Consider the following 16336-nt stretch of genomic DNA (forward strand, 5'->3'; position numbering starts at 1 on the left):
GGCTATTTATAGCCTCGCATGTCAGAAGCCACGCCCACCCCGAAGAACGCATTGATAGGTGACAGCAGGTAGCCAGTGTGACGTCACACGCAGTTCTTGGCCCGAAGAAAACTGTTTAAAGTTAAATAATAATAATAATAATAATAATAATAAATTCTGTTTAAAGTAAGTAACAGCTCTCATGTGGCTCATTTATCAATAACAAAGAACCTTAAACGTTTTTTTTTTAGGTTAATAGCGATAATATATCCATAAGCACCCCAAGGTGAAGAAATACAGACAGGCTTTGAATGCTGCCTTGTTTTCATTGTCGCTAATAAAGTCTCGTACAAACATCAGCTAACGACAGGAGCGAGAACAGCCTGGAAAGCCTTAAGATAGATAAAATAAATATAACTTTGATATGAACTAAAGTCTTTTTGTTGTTATTTCGTTATTGTATTTTGTGGCGTGGTGGCGGGGAAAGAACTCAACTAAGTATATCTGGTATACTTATCCGGCAGTATTTCCTAAATGTATATTAAATTGCAAACCATTGGAAAGAGATCAACAAATGTCGTGTAGCTGTGATCATTTTTGGCTGGATACACTAGGTGGAAGCAGCGATTTCTAATCCAAGGTACCTCAACCAAAGAAGAAGCACAGAGGCGAGCGATCCTTTCTAACTAACGGTGAGCAAAGTCCTGAAAAATCAAGCCACGTTTTATTTTTTTTAGAAATCAGAGAAGGTATATTTCAAGATATTCTAAAACACACCCGGATTTTTTAAATGAAATAGGCTGGCGGAAACCGCCGGTGGTTTCAATTGTTTTCTAAGTCTAGCTATTTGGCTAACGTAGCTAGCATAGTAACCATAGTAACTATGATACCGGTTGCCGTATATTGTAGTTAAAGCTACAGTAAGGTTGACGATTCGTGCTAAGAAACTCTTATTTGTGGTTTTTATGGTCTTGGCAGATAAAGAACAGTAGTTAAAAAAAAGAATCTCCGACGATTACATTTCATAGAGCAGAACTGAATATAGTCCGCCCCAATCGGTAAAGCTAACTGTGCTAGGCTTTTGAGCAAGTGCACCTCGTGGACGTTTTCGTCCTCCAGAAATTAACAATTTCCCTATAATATCCCTAAATCCGATATCCATCATAAGTCGTGTCTAGAAGCAAGTACGCCTGCCTTGTCTCGAGACTCTGGAAGTGCGCTGCAGTGGAGGTCGGGGGGTGTAAGAGCCGAGACGTTTATGATTAATCAGGGAGAAGAACTCTTCTGCTTATTTTCACGATATTGATGGCCCACAGTGTCAACATTTAGATTACAATGCATAAAATACATAAAAGCCACTGAAAATACATAATAATACAAGTCATATATCGACATTTCTAACAAGATAGAGATTTGTGTGCGTCAGATTTGATTTATTAGGTAAATTCCTCTTGAACCTAATTTTTATTTTTCTACTGCACAGCTTTTCCTGGTTCAGTGTTACGTACCGTTCAAATGACGTGTGTGACACATATAAATGAGTCCCCTGCTGTACACTGCAGGCAGTGGGTCTGTTTTACTTATTTGACAAAGATCTGAGCATTTTCCTGTTATTTCTGCCCATTTGTTAAACTATAATTTCTGTTTCATTAAGTAAACGGTTTCTCTCCGAGAAAAAACCAAACAAACATGGTTTGCATACTATATATTTATTGCCATGCTTTAATAATTAATGTTGTTTAACGGAAAAATATTCACTAAGCATTGTTGTTATAGATATTGTTCAATACAGTATGGTTCAATAGCTTTTGGGTAAACAGTTTTCTAGTGTGGAAACCAATAGATCTGTAAACCAAAATAATATTTCTCCACTCTCTAACCTACCTACATAATTTGTCATAGATTTGATTTTCTTACTTTGCTTTTAAGGATCTATCACATTGCCAAGATTTCTGTGTTTCTCAGAAAAGCTGGATTTGGATTTCCTTTGCAATTACATCTCCAAACCCTCAACTGCACTAATTTTGGTTTTTGTCATTATACGATCAGTCAAAGTCAAACCTCGATTTCCTTTGAACCCACTCTATCCCAGTGTGGCTCCTGTTTCCACATATATAAAAAAGACAAGCAGCCACGCCTCTGAGTCAGATATTGTTAACATTCTTCATCATCATTACTGCTTTCTCACTTAGGTAGGATCTAATAGTGTCTACAGTTACGCCCTCTCATTGCTTCTCTAAGCAGTCAGGTCAACTTCCAACACATGAAGTCCTAGATCCCTTAATTAAATCATGGCCCGCCAGCCATCCCAAGTCTACCAACCATATATCTGATTTGGCAGTCGAGACCTGTCTACTTAATTGTCTCTATATCCTCTGAAAGGCTTTTAAGTGTCTGCCAAGCACAGGCAGCCATGGTAGATTTATCCTGACACCTTTCCTACACTGCATGCAACACTAATGTTTAAATACCGCTTTACAGCGAGCCAGTATGTTGTGTGTAAATCCAAATAGTGTTTTAATTAGGAGGGTTCATGTTTTAAAGAATAAAAATACTGGGTTTGTATATATTATGTATTTATTTATTTATTGCAGGTCGCAGTTTAAATTCTGACTTTTTAAAATTTCAGTCTGTGCTCATTCCTGGGAGAAAGGATGCCGCCATTGGGGCACTTACACATGGAACATGTCCTGCAGGCAGTCGGTGTCTTGGAGGCGGTCATCCTTCGCAGTTTTGGCCCTGAAGGAGGACAGGTGCTGTTCACACGAGACACGGGACAGGCGATGTTGAGCCGCAGTGGGACACGCATTCTCACGGCACTACATCTGGAGCATCCGTTGGCCAGGTTAACAGTCAAACATTTACTTGAATGATTATACATATTTTTCTAGGTTTAACTCCTTGGTGACGTGTTTGTGTGTTCCTCATTTTAGGATGGTGGTGGAGTGTGTCTGGAAGCATAGCTCTGCAACAGGCGATGGATCCAAAACCTTTATCCTGCTGCTGGCATCATTGCTACGGTTGATTCATGCAGCAGCCAGCAAGGAGTCTAATGTGTCACACTCTTATAGCTCAACAAAAGCAGCAGAGGCTTCCACTGCCAGACACTTGGCTGACAAACTGCTAGCATTTGGGTTGAAGGAGTTGGATGAGCTCATTGCTACGGGAGTGGTCCCTTATGGAGGCTGCATTTCGTGGGAAGATTTCACTGTGGAAGCACAAACGCCATCTCTCACAAACAATCTCTGTGTTCAAAAGCTGCTAAGATCATTTTTTCACACACGCTGTGGTTACACGCACTGTGACTTCAGTAGTCACCTCACATGTGAGCTGCTCAGTCACTGGAAGTTTAAAAATCAACTACCTTCATTCTCTCTGCAGCTTGTAAGCGACTACTTCCCTGCCCTCCATACACCTGTGTCGGGCTTTCCTGTCCGCTCTTCACGTTTAATCAAGGGGCAGGTAATCCACAGGGACTTTGCCACGCCACCGCTTAAGACTGACCACCAGCCAGTTAAAGCTGTAGTTCTCACCGGGTCGCTGCAACCAACATTGCTCAGCACAGGAGACGTGCTTGAGTTGGGATGTAGAGGCAGAATGAAGGAGGAGAGAAGTATTTTACACTTTAGCTCCTGGATGGAAAGCTCACTGCAGGGTATTATTGCGAAGCTGCAGACTTTGGGTGTTTGTGTGCTTCTGTCTGCAGTAAAACAGTCTGCTGCTGTCCTGGCTTTAGCCACACAGGCAGAGATGTGCCTTGTAGAATGTGTCAGTGAAGATGAACTTTCTCTGTTTTCCCAGCTAAGTGGAACTACTCCAATCTGGGACTGTTCAATGATTGAATCAGAGCACGTAGCCACACTGGCTTTTTGCCGGCCGATACAGCTCGGAGCCCACAGGTATAAAAAACACACTTCGTCTTGAGTAATGTAGTGTGCTCGTATAATATTATAGATAGCAACAGGAAGTTTAGCATTATCTGTAATCTCCAAAACAGGAATTAATGCTGTTTTGTTTAGTTTAATGTATGGGTTTTGTCTCTTCCACAGGTATGTTCATGTGGCTTTCCAGGACTCGGAAGAAAGAATCACCATCAAACCCTGCAGTCTGATCATCTGTGCCCCAGGGGAAGGACAGATTGAGCAGTATGCATGTGCTTTACAAGATGCCATTCGCATGCTACTTAGAACTTGGGAGCCCATGCATGCAGCTGCAACCACAACATCAAAGAGCACCCTGCAGTCACATAAAGGCGCATCTTTACATACAGATAGTCTGACCGAGGAAACCGCATACAGATCCATCGCTATACAGCCCATTCAAAAGTGTGTGTTAAAGCCAGGCTGTGTTTTATCTGCTGGTGGGTTATTTGAGCTTCTCTTACACTATGCCCTCCTACAACATGGACATAGTTGCTCAGTTTCCCCTGACCTAAATATAGATGCTTCTGTTTCCCAGCTCTTGGCAAATGCCCTACTGAGCGTGCCTCAAAAGATTTACTCTCACAGTCCGCACCATTTCCTGGAGTCTCAAAGAAGGGTCATAAGTTTTGTTAGTAAGTTTCCAAATGATTCCCACCCTTTTAGCCTTGTATATAAACGAGAAAATACTATAAGCCCTATACAGGTCGAAGGGCCTCTGGGGGATGGTAAACTAAGCTTGCATTGTTGTAGAGAGGGTGACAAATTGTCAAAAGTTTCAGAGTTGGATCTGGGCCTTGAATCTGTCTCCTGTAAATACCAGCTACTTCTTGCTGTATTGCAGTGTGTCGCAAGTCTCCTTAAGGTGGACGCTGTCCTGCCTACACACACTGCTTTACACACCCAGTCGCGTAGACTCACCAGGACTTCCTGGGAGGGTACAGAGGACGAAGGCGAGGACTGAGATTGTGTCTTAGTTAAGATAAAAGCCATAAACATATTTTCTCTCAGTGCTCCCTCATGTCAAAGATGGAGTAAATACTTAGCACTTTAATACATTTTTGGCACAGTGATTTTTCTATACCCACAAGATATATCCAACTATCTGTCCATTCTCTTCCACTTATCCTTGTCAGGGTCACGGGGGAACTGGAGCCTTTCCCAGCTACCATAGACCAAGAGGCAGGGTACACCCTGAACAGGTCGCCAGTCTGTTGCAGGGCTAACACATAGAGACAGACAACCATTCACACTTACATTCAAACCTATGGACAGTTTAGAATGATCAATTAACCTAACCCCACTAACTGCATGTCTTGACTGCATGACTGTGGGAGGAAGCCGGAGAACCTGGAGAGAACCCCTGCAAACACAAGGAGAACATGCAAAATCCACACAGAAAGGCCCCGACATGGTGGTGGAAACTCAGGAACATCTTTTTGTGAGGCAACCAGTGCTATTCACCTTGCCACTGTGTATATTTTGTTCCAACAAAATATATTTTTATTGCAAGACACAGATGGTATTTTCAGTTTTATGACCATGTTGTGGTTGGTTGCAGTTTCTGTGGCAGTAAAATGTTAAAGTGGTCTATAGCATCCTGTCCTGAATCAAGGCAAGGTCTGGCAGTAAAAAAGAAGGCATTAAACACTGTTGTAATACGGAATGTGCAGTTGCGAAATATTTTTATGTGTTGCAAACCTTCCAAGCGAGAATGTGTTAATGCCTTTTTTCTCAGTATTATTCATATTCATAGATTTTCTCTAAAATTTCTTCTCCTTTTCTATTTTCCTGGCCTATTCCCTTGCTAGTTTGTCCCTTACACAAACGGTTTAAATACAGATCATCTCACAAAACAGTCCTTTTTATAATCAGTGTTATCTCCAAAAAACGATTGAGGCATTTAGAAGGGCAACACCCGGCTGTCAACAACCAAATCATAGCATGCTTCCTTGTGCTGTAATCAGAGGAACACAAACTCTATTTACTTCTATACTCGCCGCTTTTTAGATGGAAACTGTGAGTCATAAAGACATTAACTAGTCATACTGTTTACCGTAACTACCGTGTCATTAGTTTTGAAGACAAAAATTTTCCATAAAATATTTGTAACAGCACAATTAAGAAACAAAGACACTTCTTGTCTTTGTTTGTGTTCTAAGGGAGTCAGTCAGCTGATAGCTGCCAATATCAAAGAAGGGGAAGCTGAGGGAGTTTTCCCAATGTTTTTTTTTCTTTTTCCTACTGCGAAAAAGGAAACAAGCTTGAGTGTAGCTGTCATTGTTGTCAGTCCTATGGAGACACCTACGCACGTCTAACTCTTGCAGCATGCTGTATCGTGAGCAGCTAAATCTAAAATGTAAATAAAGCTCAGTCTAACAGTGAATCAGTGTAACTCTTATATTTTCATTGTAGTTATGAATGTTACCAAGTGACCTAAGAACAGGTGCAGTTAAATGTTCTCCAACTTGTTTACTATTACAGCGTTTGGGAATAATTGCAGGTCATATTATTTTATGGTCCACTTTTATTTCTCTATTTAAATGCTTAAATGCTCCCTTGCTGGCACGTTTTATTTTCCTATACTGAATTGTTTATATTTTCTCTATAAATAAACTTTATGATTGTTACAGTAAACTTATAGTCGACTCAGTACATTTTAGTTTATTTGGCGCTTATTGTTAAATTTTGTCTCTGTGAAACAGTGCATATGATATAAATCAATCTCTAAATTGAAGAGAACACTGCAAAATGCATCGTCAAACTGCACGTAAAAATATAAACAGCTAACATTAGAAATCTTACAAATACAAAAAGGAAAACATTTACAAACACAAATCAGGATAAGGACCAGGAACAAATCAAATGTCATGAAAATAAAGGAATCAAGATGCTACTCTAGCACCAAGCTGGTTAAAGTTAACAGCTCGGTATTCAGCTGGCTACTCATCACCTTAATTTTACTTAAGAAGTTGCATGAAAAAAGGAACTGTAAAACTGCTGCGGCTGTGTTGTGCAGAAGTGTTTGCTTTTTTGTGTTTGTTTTTTTATATCTGGACCATGTTCTTGCTAGTAGATGACCCCAAGTGACAGCAATAGAAATGTTATCAGTATACAATAGTATCATGTTTTGTTTAGATAATTAGCTGTTCACACACTAATTTCAGTCAAATCACCACAAAAGTACACATTTCTTTTTACTACACTGCCACTGAATAACAGATGACACCCATTTTAAAATTGGGCCTTATAACCACATAACAGCTATCTAGTCCAGGAAAGTGGGCCTAAGCATCAGCAGCACAGATAAGGCTGACGTATAATGCAATCAGAAATATGTGCACCCAGCCTAAGCTTAGTTTATCCCCCCCTTTAACGAGCAGTGTTTCTACTGGCAGTGGAGAGTCGTGGGACTCTAGGAATGACATCATGCAACATTAATGAGGACTTCGAGAGGGTGTCACACCACCTCCCTGGACCTCCTGATGGCGCAGCACAGGAGCATGCTAAAGATCATCCCAAACACCTGTAAGAAAGAGTGTTACAAGTTTTGAGCTCATTTCTGGACTGTCCTCATTCAGCACAATAGCATTAAGAGTTAAACCAATCATGCGCTCACCATAATGACCCCGATGGCAATGCCTACTCCTCCTATGATGTGCAATTTGGAGTTAAACACCTCTTCAATGGCATCAGGGCAGCTCTGCAAAAGATAGTAATAATTTCTTTGAGCTTTCTGAACATGACTTGTGGGATGGTACACATAAAAGACAGCCTGAGGGCATGTGGGCTCCTGTAAACCACCGTTGCTATGGTAACACTGCAAAGAGACTAGGGGATTGCTCTGCAAAGGGAAGATTGACAGACTTATGACACACATTGGACCATGATTATGCATTTGATTTACAGTAATTGCCACAGATCTCAGAGAGATGAAGCATGCCAGCATGCCTCTTGATTTCTCCACTCTCCATCTCTATCCACACACACACACACACACACACACACACACACACACACACACACACACACACACACACACACACACACACACACACACAGGATAGTCATACCTTAGTAATGAGCTCCTCCAGCAGCTCCCCCTTTGGACAAGTTTCTGTGTTTGTTTCCTCTAACCTCCCATTTGGACCACAACAGTTCAGCTGTAAACATATATGAATATATGTTGTAAATGAACATGATGACCATGAATGCAGATGAAAACAGAGACCCCCCATCCCACACCCTCACCCCACCCCAAATGTGCTTTTCCATGGCATGCATTTTTCATTTAAGTCTGTGAAGGTTCTCAGTCATCCAGGTCATCGTAGTCAAAGGAGCTTGCAAAGAAAGGCGTCTCCAGACAGCTTTCTTTGCAAGCTCCTTTGGCATTTTTAATTTAACTTTGCTATTTGGGCTGATTGGGACCTGATGAATGTAAAAACAAAGAATCACCGTTTTTTTCACCTGATTTTTGTTTCTGAGAAAAATGAGGTCCACATAAGAGGATATTCATTTTAAATTTTGATAGAACAGTGGCAGTATAATGTCATTGTAAGTGGATATCAGGCCCTATGTAGAGCAAAATTTAGTATTGTGGTCTACACAACCCAAAATGTGGTCCTAGGAAGTTAAACATAGTCACCGTGGCATCACCTAATGGTTTGTAGACTCACACACTGAAGTACACCCTGGGCTGTCATTTATGTTACTGTAAAAGGTTATATATATATATATATATATATATATATATATATATATATATATATATATATAACCTTTTACAGTAACATACAATAACATATATATATATATACACACACATATATATATTTATATATGTGTGTGTATATATATATATACACACACACATATATATATATATATATATATATATATATATATATATATATATATATATATATATATATATATATATATATATATACCTTTTACAATAACATACAATAACATATATATATATATACACACACATATATATATTTATATACATATATATTTAAATTGTTAATTAACATTGACAATTAACCCTTCTCATATACACTTATGGACTATCTGAGGAATCACTCATCGTTGGTCATTAGATAGAATGGAGGTTTAAGGCTTCATTTTGGAGACCATGTCCATCCTTTTTATACAGATCATCCAAATAAAGCCTGCACCTCTCTTAATAGCGTTTGCGACACATGTTAATGCAGACATTAAGCCTGAGATACAGCATGTTAAGATGTGAGACTTAGAAAAGGTGGTAGATGTGTTGTTATCACTAGATACACGTTTTCCTTGTACTACCTGTATAGTTTGTTGTGTGTAATCATCTCACAGTTTTAGCTTCACACATAGCAGCTGTGGTTTTGATCTTAGTAATTCTCATGAAGAACGGTAATACAAAAAAAATCTGTCCTAGAAAACCAGTTTCACCTAGAAATAATAAACAACATTTATCTGACTCTACCGTAGGTGACAAATTTCTTTTGGATAAGATCAGAGTCGGCCTGAATTAGAAAGAGACTCACCTCAGCTTGAATCACCCGCAGTGTCTCTTTGAGGTGCTCGTCTCCATTTGACTTGTAGTTGTTGTACGTCTGTGTGTAAAATCCTGTGATATCATTCACCACCTGCAAAACAGCAGTAAACGGAGAAACGATGATATAATATATGTCACAGAGACACATAAATCTCCAAACCCCTTCACTCGACTCGCTTTTTTGGATTTGGTTTGTCTTTTCTGATCTGGCAGTGTTTTCTCACATGGATTCCTGTAGTGTACTAGGTCTGTGTAAAGTGTTTTCAACCTGATAGTTAGCATTATAATTTGTTAAAATGTTACCTGGCTTTGGTTAGAAAATCCCCAGATTCCAGCAGCTACCTCAATGGCAAATATGATTAGCAGGAAGAAGAAGAACTGCAGAAAGAAAAAGACTAAATTAAACTCAGCTGACTGTTTGCTTCCAGGCATGCTTGCGCGCATGTCTTCTGCGCCCATGTATGAACACATAAGGTCAGTTGAGGGTAGCCAAACCCAGTTTTCATTTACTCCTCCTCTTGAGAGGTTTAATACGAGAAGGGAAGATTATGGCCAGACGGAGCAGGATGGTGGAAGCTAGTGCAGAGAAATCTAAGAGACTCTTCCGTGGCCTTCACACAGTTCAGTAAACAAAGATGAAGGCAGACATCTCATATCTTTTGAGTGAGCCCAAGGTTCGTCCGTAAAGCACACTTGTGACAGTGAGATAAAAAGTCCAAGTGCAGCTAAGTGAAATCACTAAGACAGTTAAAATTTTTATGTTAGTTAGATCAAAATTAGTTAATAGAATATGATAGTTATGAAGATTATTAAGTGGTACAAACCGTTCCCAGCATACAGGGGGACTCCCGGATGGCACCACAACATCCCAGAAAGCCCACCACCATGATCAGTGCTCCAGCTGCTATCAGAATATATACACCTACACACACACAACACATGTGATATACAGAGAAGAATAAATAGCTTTTATATAAATAGCTATGATATAATAAACATCCCTGCATCTTACCTGTGTAAAACACATATGAAGAATCTGGTTCTTCAAATAAGCTTTTGGTCTTCTGGTCTAATCTTAGCCACAGTCCTATAGCTAATACAGCAGTGCCGGCGAGCTGCAACACACAAAAATATATGTTGTCACATACAAGATATATTGCAATTTGGACCATGCAATTTGCATACTGTTTGCTCATTAAAAGTTGAGTCAAGAAGAAAACTCTTCATACTCAGTTCTCTTCATGTCCATGCATGCACCATCCCCCGCTTGCCAACCTAATCAGCAAGCATCGGTTAACAATTATGCCTCTGAGTTTTAAACACTGCACTGACCAGCTGTTTCTCCTGGTTTCATCCTTACAGTTTCGCAGTACTCAAACAGAAATCTTCAAATATAATTTAATAAACAGTGCCTCGTTGTGGAAACTCTCCTTTCACAGTAATTACTTCTATTTGTCTACAAATCAATCAAAAAAACACCTACAAATATTACAATTCAATACCTACACAGCTTCATGTTTCTAAAAAACAAAATAAAACAAATAGCCCAAAGTAAACTGAAACTGAACATTACACTTTTGATTCTTAAGCTCTGAGACAGATAACAGAGAAGGGAGCCTGCATGGCCACAGCTTGCACACATTCCTTTTAACATTTTCACTTAACATGAACACATAGTAGCAAGTTATTTGAAATATGCGGAGAAAGTATTCTAAAACTCAGAGTTTAGGACTTTAAAAAACGTGTGTACAAGGCCACTTACAAGCCTCGGCAAAGATAGGTTGGTAAATGTTTAACTTTGAGAAGAAAGGTGGCACACAGGTTTTTTTTGAAAGCGTGGGAGTGTCACTTTGCCTTTTCTTCTCACGTTTTGACAAATGCTTCTTGTTTTGAATACTTTATGCCATATTGCTGCAGTTTTCCTGTATCCTTTAAAATATGTTAGCTAGTAGAAATTTGTTACAGAACTGTAACACAAGTTGAAACATTTCCCCTTTTCTTTATCACACAAACCACCAGATCAAAAAATTTTTTTTTAAATAATAATTAATTAATTAAAAAGCAAAATACACCTACCCAGAAGAAAAGGTTGAAGATGAACATGAGATATTTCACACATTTGATTCCCCCACCGAGAGCCATGTTGAGTCACATTAAACAGTTCACCACTGTGACAAAGTAGTGCCTTTTTTTCCAGGAAGAAGCCAACGCAAAGGTAGTGGTAAGAGAGAGTATTCTCAATACCGTGCCTTTCAGAGTCACCTGATTATGGAGGTAGGGAGTGGCCAAAGTAACTCTTCTCTTTCAACCTGTTGTTCCATGTATAGTTAGAGGGTGTTATGATCTGGTAGATAGAGGGGTTGTGTCCAGGCATGTAAACGTTTCCTAAAATACCTGCTTGACGACACATTTAATCCTCTGGTATCTGAACTCGTACCTACAGTGAATGGGTCGACTTTTGCTTCCCATTACACCTACAGCTTCTGCTGCACCCAGAAGTGGGTTTTGATCCAGTCCAAGCAAAATTTGCGAACTCTGCTCTGTGTGCACTGACACAAAAGCTGCACTGAGCTTTGACCCTGGTTAGTTTCTATCTCAGAAGGGAAGTGTCTTTGTTTAAATGAGGATGCTAGTTATAAGGAAGCGTCCCTGTGTGTTGACAAATTCTGCTGATTAAGAGTTATACTGTAATTTATAATGTATTGTATTCCTAAAGCTTCTCCATTTCGAAACATTTGTGACTTTTAAAAAGTGATTCTAATGACCTATTTTCATCAATCTTATTAACACTCAAAACTTATTTTTTTCTCTCACACGTAGCGTTCACATGCTGTGGGAAATCTGTCTGCCCTGTAATTAATGCTACACTTAGCTCTATGTATAGCGTCGCAGATTACAAACGTGCATAAAAGGCAACACAACCATTTGAAACCACACGCACACATCCCACTCAAACACGCACAGCAAGACACACCCTGCGGGTGCGCAGGACAGCGGGACACACATAACCTACATGGGATATCTAGCATTCACGCACAAGCATGTGCGCGCGCACACCGCCAAGTAGACAGACTTCCATTAACAACTCTTTTAGGGGCGGAAATGTTAATTACTTAATTTTGGGGCTATATCTCGGCCACAATAAGCCCCCTCCCCCTCATTGCAAGTATTAAAATGCCATGCGCGCAAACTCCAGAGTGTGGCTAGTAGTGATGGGATTTCCGGCTCTTTTTAGAGATCCGGCTCTTTCGGTTCGGCTCACTAAAAAGAGCCGGCTCTTTCGGCTCCGAACCGGCTCTTCAGGTTGTTTTGTTGCTTTAATTAATTTATTATTAACAATAATATAAAATTATGCACAAAAGGAATTACTAACATAAAAACAAGTGGTTTTATTTATATATGTTTATATATAAATATATGCGGTGGCCCCTAGAGACAAAACACGTACAAACTCCAAAACACATTTCTAGCATGAACTGAACTTCCAAAGCAGAGCTACTAGATCACTTAAATTACACAATTGAAAGCATGTGTGTATTGTTTGTGTATTTATACACAGGCACTCATATATATATTCAAATAATTTAAAAAAAAGTTCATTTACCTGTTACTACGACACACCAAATCCGGTCGTTGGTACTTGCTGGCTTGTGTAGCCACAAGATAACAAAGGCTCAACACTGCGCCCAGCATCCTGGAGCACTTCTGTTGTCTTTTGTACGTGTTTTGAGTTTTTATGTGCTTCTGAGTTTTTATATGCTTCTGAGTTTTTATATGCTTCTGAGTTTTTACGTGCTTCGGAGTTTGTACGTGTTTTTACGTGTTTTGGAGTTTGTACGTGTTTTTACATGTTTTGGAGTTTGTACATGCTTCAGAGTTCGTACGTGATTTGAAGTTTGTATGTGCTTTGTCTCTAGGGGCCACCGTAAATATACTTTTATTTATTCACTCCACATAAAATGTAATAAATAAATCATATAATATAAAAATCAACTATTCACATTTCAAGTTTTAACTATTTAAATTTTCAGCTTTTTCCTTTCACAAATTTAAAGTGAAAAGAACACAAAACACTGCAAACCACAACACAATTAAATATAAATTATAATATGAAAACTAAAAGAACATGCACATTCTCTGTCATATGGACCTGCATGAATAAACTTTCTCAATCCTTTATCATCTGCAACCGAAAATAGTTGTGGATGATTACTATACCTTTCTAATGTTGTTGTCCCTGCCTCTCTTTCTCTCTCTCTGGCTCTGTTCCTGTGCTACTGAGTGTAACTACCGCCCCTCCCCCCTCTGCCCAGCGTAAAGCACAAGGCTCGCGTGCAGAGTGAAGCGGAAAAAAAGTGCGAGAGAGAGGCTGAGAGAAAAAAAAAAAAAACCCACGTGACGGCTCGCGATAAGGAGCCGGCTCGCGTCGTTCACGTCAAAGAGCCGGCTCTAAGAGCCATTTCGTTCGCGAACGACCCATCACTAGTGGCTAGTCTGCGCGGTGGAACTGGGTCACTTGGCCACTGGGGATTATTCTCCAGCCCGCACGGTCTCCACAAACATTGGGACACTTTGTATTTAGTGGCAGCCAGAGCCATAATTCATTCATGCGGCTGCTCAGACAATCCGGGGATAAGTAACAGACACACACCGTGAGCACTCGGCACTATTCTGCATCTGGGACGTCTATACCGTGTAATTTTATTCACTATAGTAACCTGCGCTCACACGAATGCGCATGTTCCTACGCAAACCTCACACACGTTCGCACACCTACACGCACACACACACGTAGAAAAACAGGCAGGATGCACACGAGAATAAAATATTTTCTTGCTTCGGACTCACCCAGAACACCAGGTTAAAGGCAAACATCAGGTATTTGATGCACGTCTCACCCCCCGACAGTGCAGCCATGGTGGTCCTTGAACTGTGACTCACACTTGTACCGCTATCTCAAATTCAAGAGGAGAAGAGCCACTATATAACAGCCTGTATGCAGAATGAGGTTATTTGCCGAGGCGCCGGCGCTGACGCGCGTCGTGCGGAGCGCGCCTGTAGTGGTCCGCCCCCTCACGGCTGCACAGCCTCCTATGGCTCTTCTTCTTTCTGTCTTTATTCCTGAAAACTTTTGTTTACAATTTCTTCTTTATTTAATTATTTGACCAAAAACAAGTGGATATGGTTCTATTAGTTATTTTCGGGGATTTTGTGGGATTTCCGGTGATGTAGGAGTGTTGACATCTCCACACGATTTTCGATTTATTCAGATTGCAGCCTGCACTTGCTTTTCAGTATAGTCTCGATGTGTGCCTTTCCTATATACAATAGTGGGAACAGTACACTTAACAGCACCCTGCTGTGGGCATTTGAATGCAAGTTCCTGCAGGACTCTGGGCATTGCGATGACGTAATTCTCCAGGAATAAGGAAAGCGCGTTCACGGATTAAATATACTGTACATGAATGAACACGGTGCACGAGCAGGCTGTGTGCTCGCCAGCAATATATAGCTCACAGACAGATTATAGGTTACACGCTCTCACTTCTAAACGCGATATGAAACAAGCAGCTTTGCAATTGAATGCATTAGCATCTGTGAGGCATGAAGGCTGTACATTAGTCTTGTGTCTGAACAGTCCTGCTTCAGGGTATATCACGCTTAGATATACGTTTTACGGCCATTTTTAAGTGGGCAATGAATTAGCTACCATTTATAGATGATGTATACATTTTTGTTTTACCTAATGTTTTTATAACTTTATTAATTTAATTTAACAACATAGCTGTGAAAGAGTCAACATCGCTATGCTCGAAAAAAGCCTGAAAAGTATGATGCCATTTGTCTACATTTAGCTTTTAATAATAAAGTTTTCAGTTTTCATATCCGTAGTAGGACTGAATTATTTCACGGGCGGTTTATTAATAAGTAGAAAACCCCCACTTTAACCCTTTAAAGCCTGAGCTATGACATTATTTCCAGAAAATTATTGAATTAGAAAAAATACACATAAATTTGCATATATTAGTTTTAATTTGGTTATATTTGCTATATTTGTTTGTGTGGTTGGGGGGGGGGGGGGGGGGGTTCTGCAGGATAACCAACTTGACCAAAACTGCCTCACCATGCATATAAATGATTACCTAAAGCTCTGCATGCCCTTTCAGTTAAGTTATTATATCAGAGCTATCAGAGCTGCTATACAGAAGACATGTAGGCACATTTGCAAGTAATAATGTTAGAATTTTGTTTTTCTCCAAATTCCGCATGTTCATTTGTCTGTTTTGAAAAACATCTCTTGGCATCTCACTGTCGCACTACAGGACATTTTTGGTTACACACATAATTTCAGTGATGCCAGTAATACCCTTGTTTCAAGCAGAGACGCCTTCTATCAGGCAGATTATGAACGTCTGCGTGGGTTTGCGGTGTGTTTGAAGCACACAGCTCCACAGGTGATTTCTAGCTCAACACTAGATAGATCATACATACTGTGCGAACATTTTGGGTGCTTTGTCTGTTTACACCAGATAGGTAGATCAGGTAGTCTCCACAGACCCTGATCATTACGTATTTAGTAGCCTAGAGTTACATAAAGAGAGTGAAAGCAAAAGAAACAGCCTCAGTCTGCAGAATTCTTATTTACTTATTTATAATTACTTTATGCTTGCTTCATACTTATATAAATACTTATTTTTGTGACATTGTGATACAGGTTGTGAATCTGAAAACACCAAACATATTCTTCTTCTTTTTCCTCAGCTTTGTCCAGAGACAACATAAGTTTCCACCTGAGAGTGCTGATCATCACATGTTCCCATTATGTGTGCGTGTGTGTATATGTGTGTGTAATTTTGGCGCCGTTAAGACAAGTGTGTTTGTGCATGTG

The 16336-nt window shown here is 39.8% G+C and overlaps 2 protein-coding genes across 4 annotated transcripts; one reads left to right on the forward strand and one right to left on the reverse strand.

Annotated features, from left to right (window-relative positions):
- Window positions 1-574: 574 nt before the first annotated feature.
- On the forward strand, window positions 575-6536 carry bbs10 (Bardet-Biedl syndrome 10). Of its 2 annotated transcripts, XM_085412132.1 has the most exons (5): window positions 575-671; window positions 2609-2824; window positions 2913-3634; window positions 3781-3878; window positions 4029-4164. In XM_085412132.1, exons 2-4 carry the CDS (start codon window positions 2634-2636, stop codon window positions 3819-3821), a joined length of 954 nt encoding a protein of 317 aa, XP_085268258.1. In that variant the 5' UTR covers window positions 575-671; window positions 2609-2633; the 3' UTR covers window positions 3822-3878; window positions 4029-4164. The 2 variants fall into 2 exon arrangements, with proteins under 2 accessions (XP_085268258.1, XP_085268257.1); XM_085412131.1 differs by having other exon boundaries at window positions 2913-3878; window positions 4029-6536.
- Window positions 6537-6548: 12 nt separating this feature from the next.
- Window positions 6549-14463, reverse strand: cd9a (CD9 molecule a). Of its 2 annotated transcripts, none has more exons than XM_085412133.1 (8): window positions 14296-14463; window positions 10460-10562; window positions 10272-10369; window positions 9751-9825; window positions 9437-9538; window positions 7973-8062; window positions 7519-7602; window positions 6549-7425 (listed from the first exon to the last, which is right to left on the reverse strand). In XM_085412133.1, the coding sequence occupies exons 1-8, from the start codon at window positions 14362-14364 to the stop codon at window positions 7360-7362; spliced, it is 687 nt and encodes a 228-aa protein (XP_085268259.1). In that variant the 5' UTR covers window positions 14365-14463; the 3' UTR covers window positions 6549-7359. The 2 variants fall into 2 exon arrangements, with proteins under 2 accessions (XP_085268259.1, XP_085268260.1); XM_085412134.1 differs by lacking the exon at window positions 14296-14463 and adding an exon at window positions 11524-11716.
- Window positions 14464-16336: the final 1873 nt, after the last annotated feature.

The sequence above is a fragment of the Rhamphochromis longiceps genome, linkage group LG7, assembly GCF_057381845.1.
Source record: "Rhamphochromis longiceps isolate RC_006_pf linkage group LG7, R_longiceps_female_GT1.1, whole genome shotgun sequence".
Taxonomy (NCBI): domain Eukaryota; kingdom Metazoa; phylum Chordata; class Actinopteri; order Cichliformes; family Cichlidae; genus Rhamphochromis; species Rhamphochromis longiceps.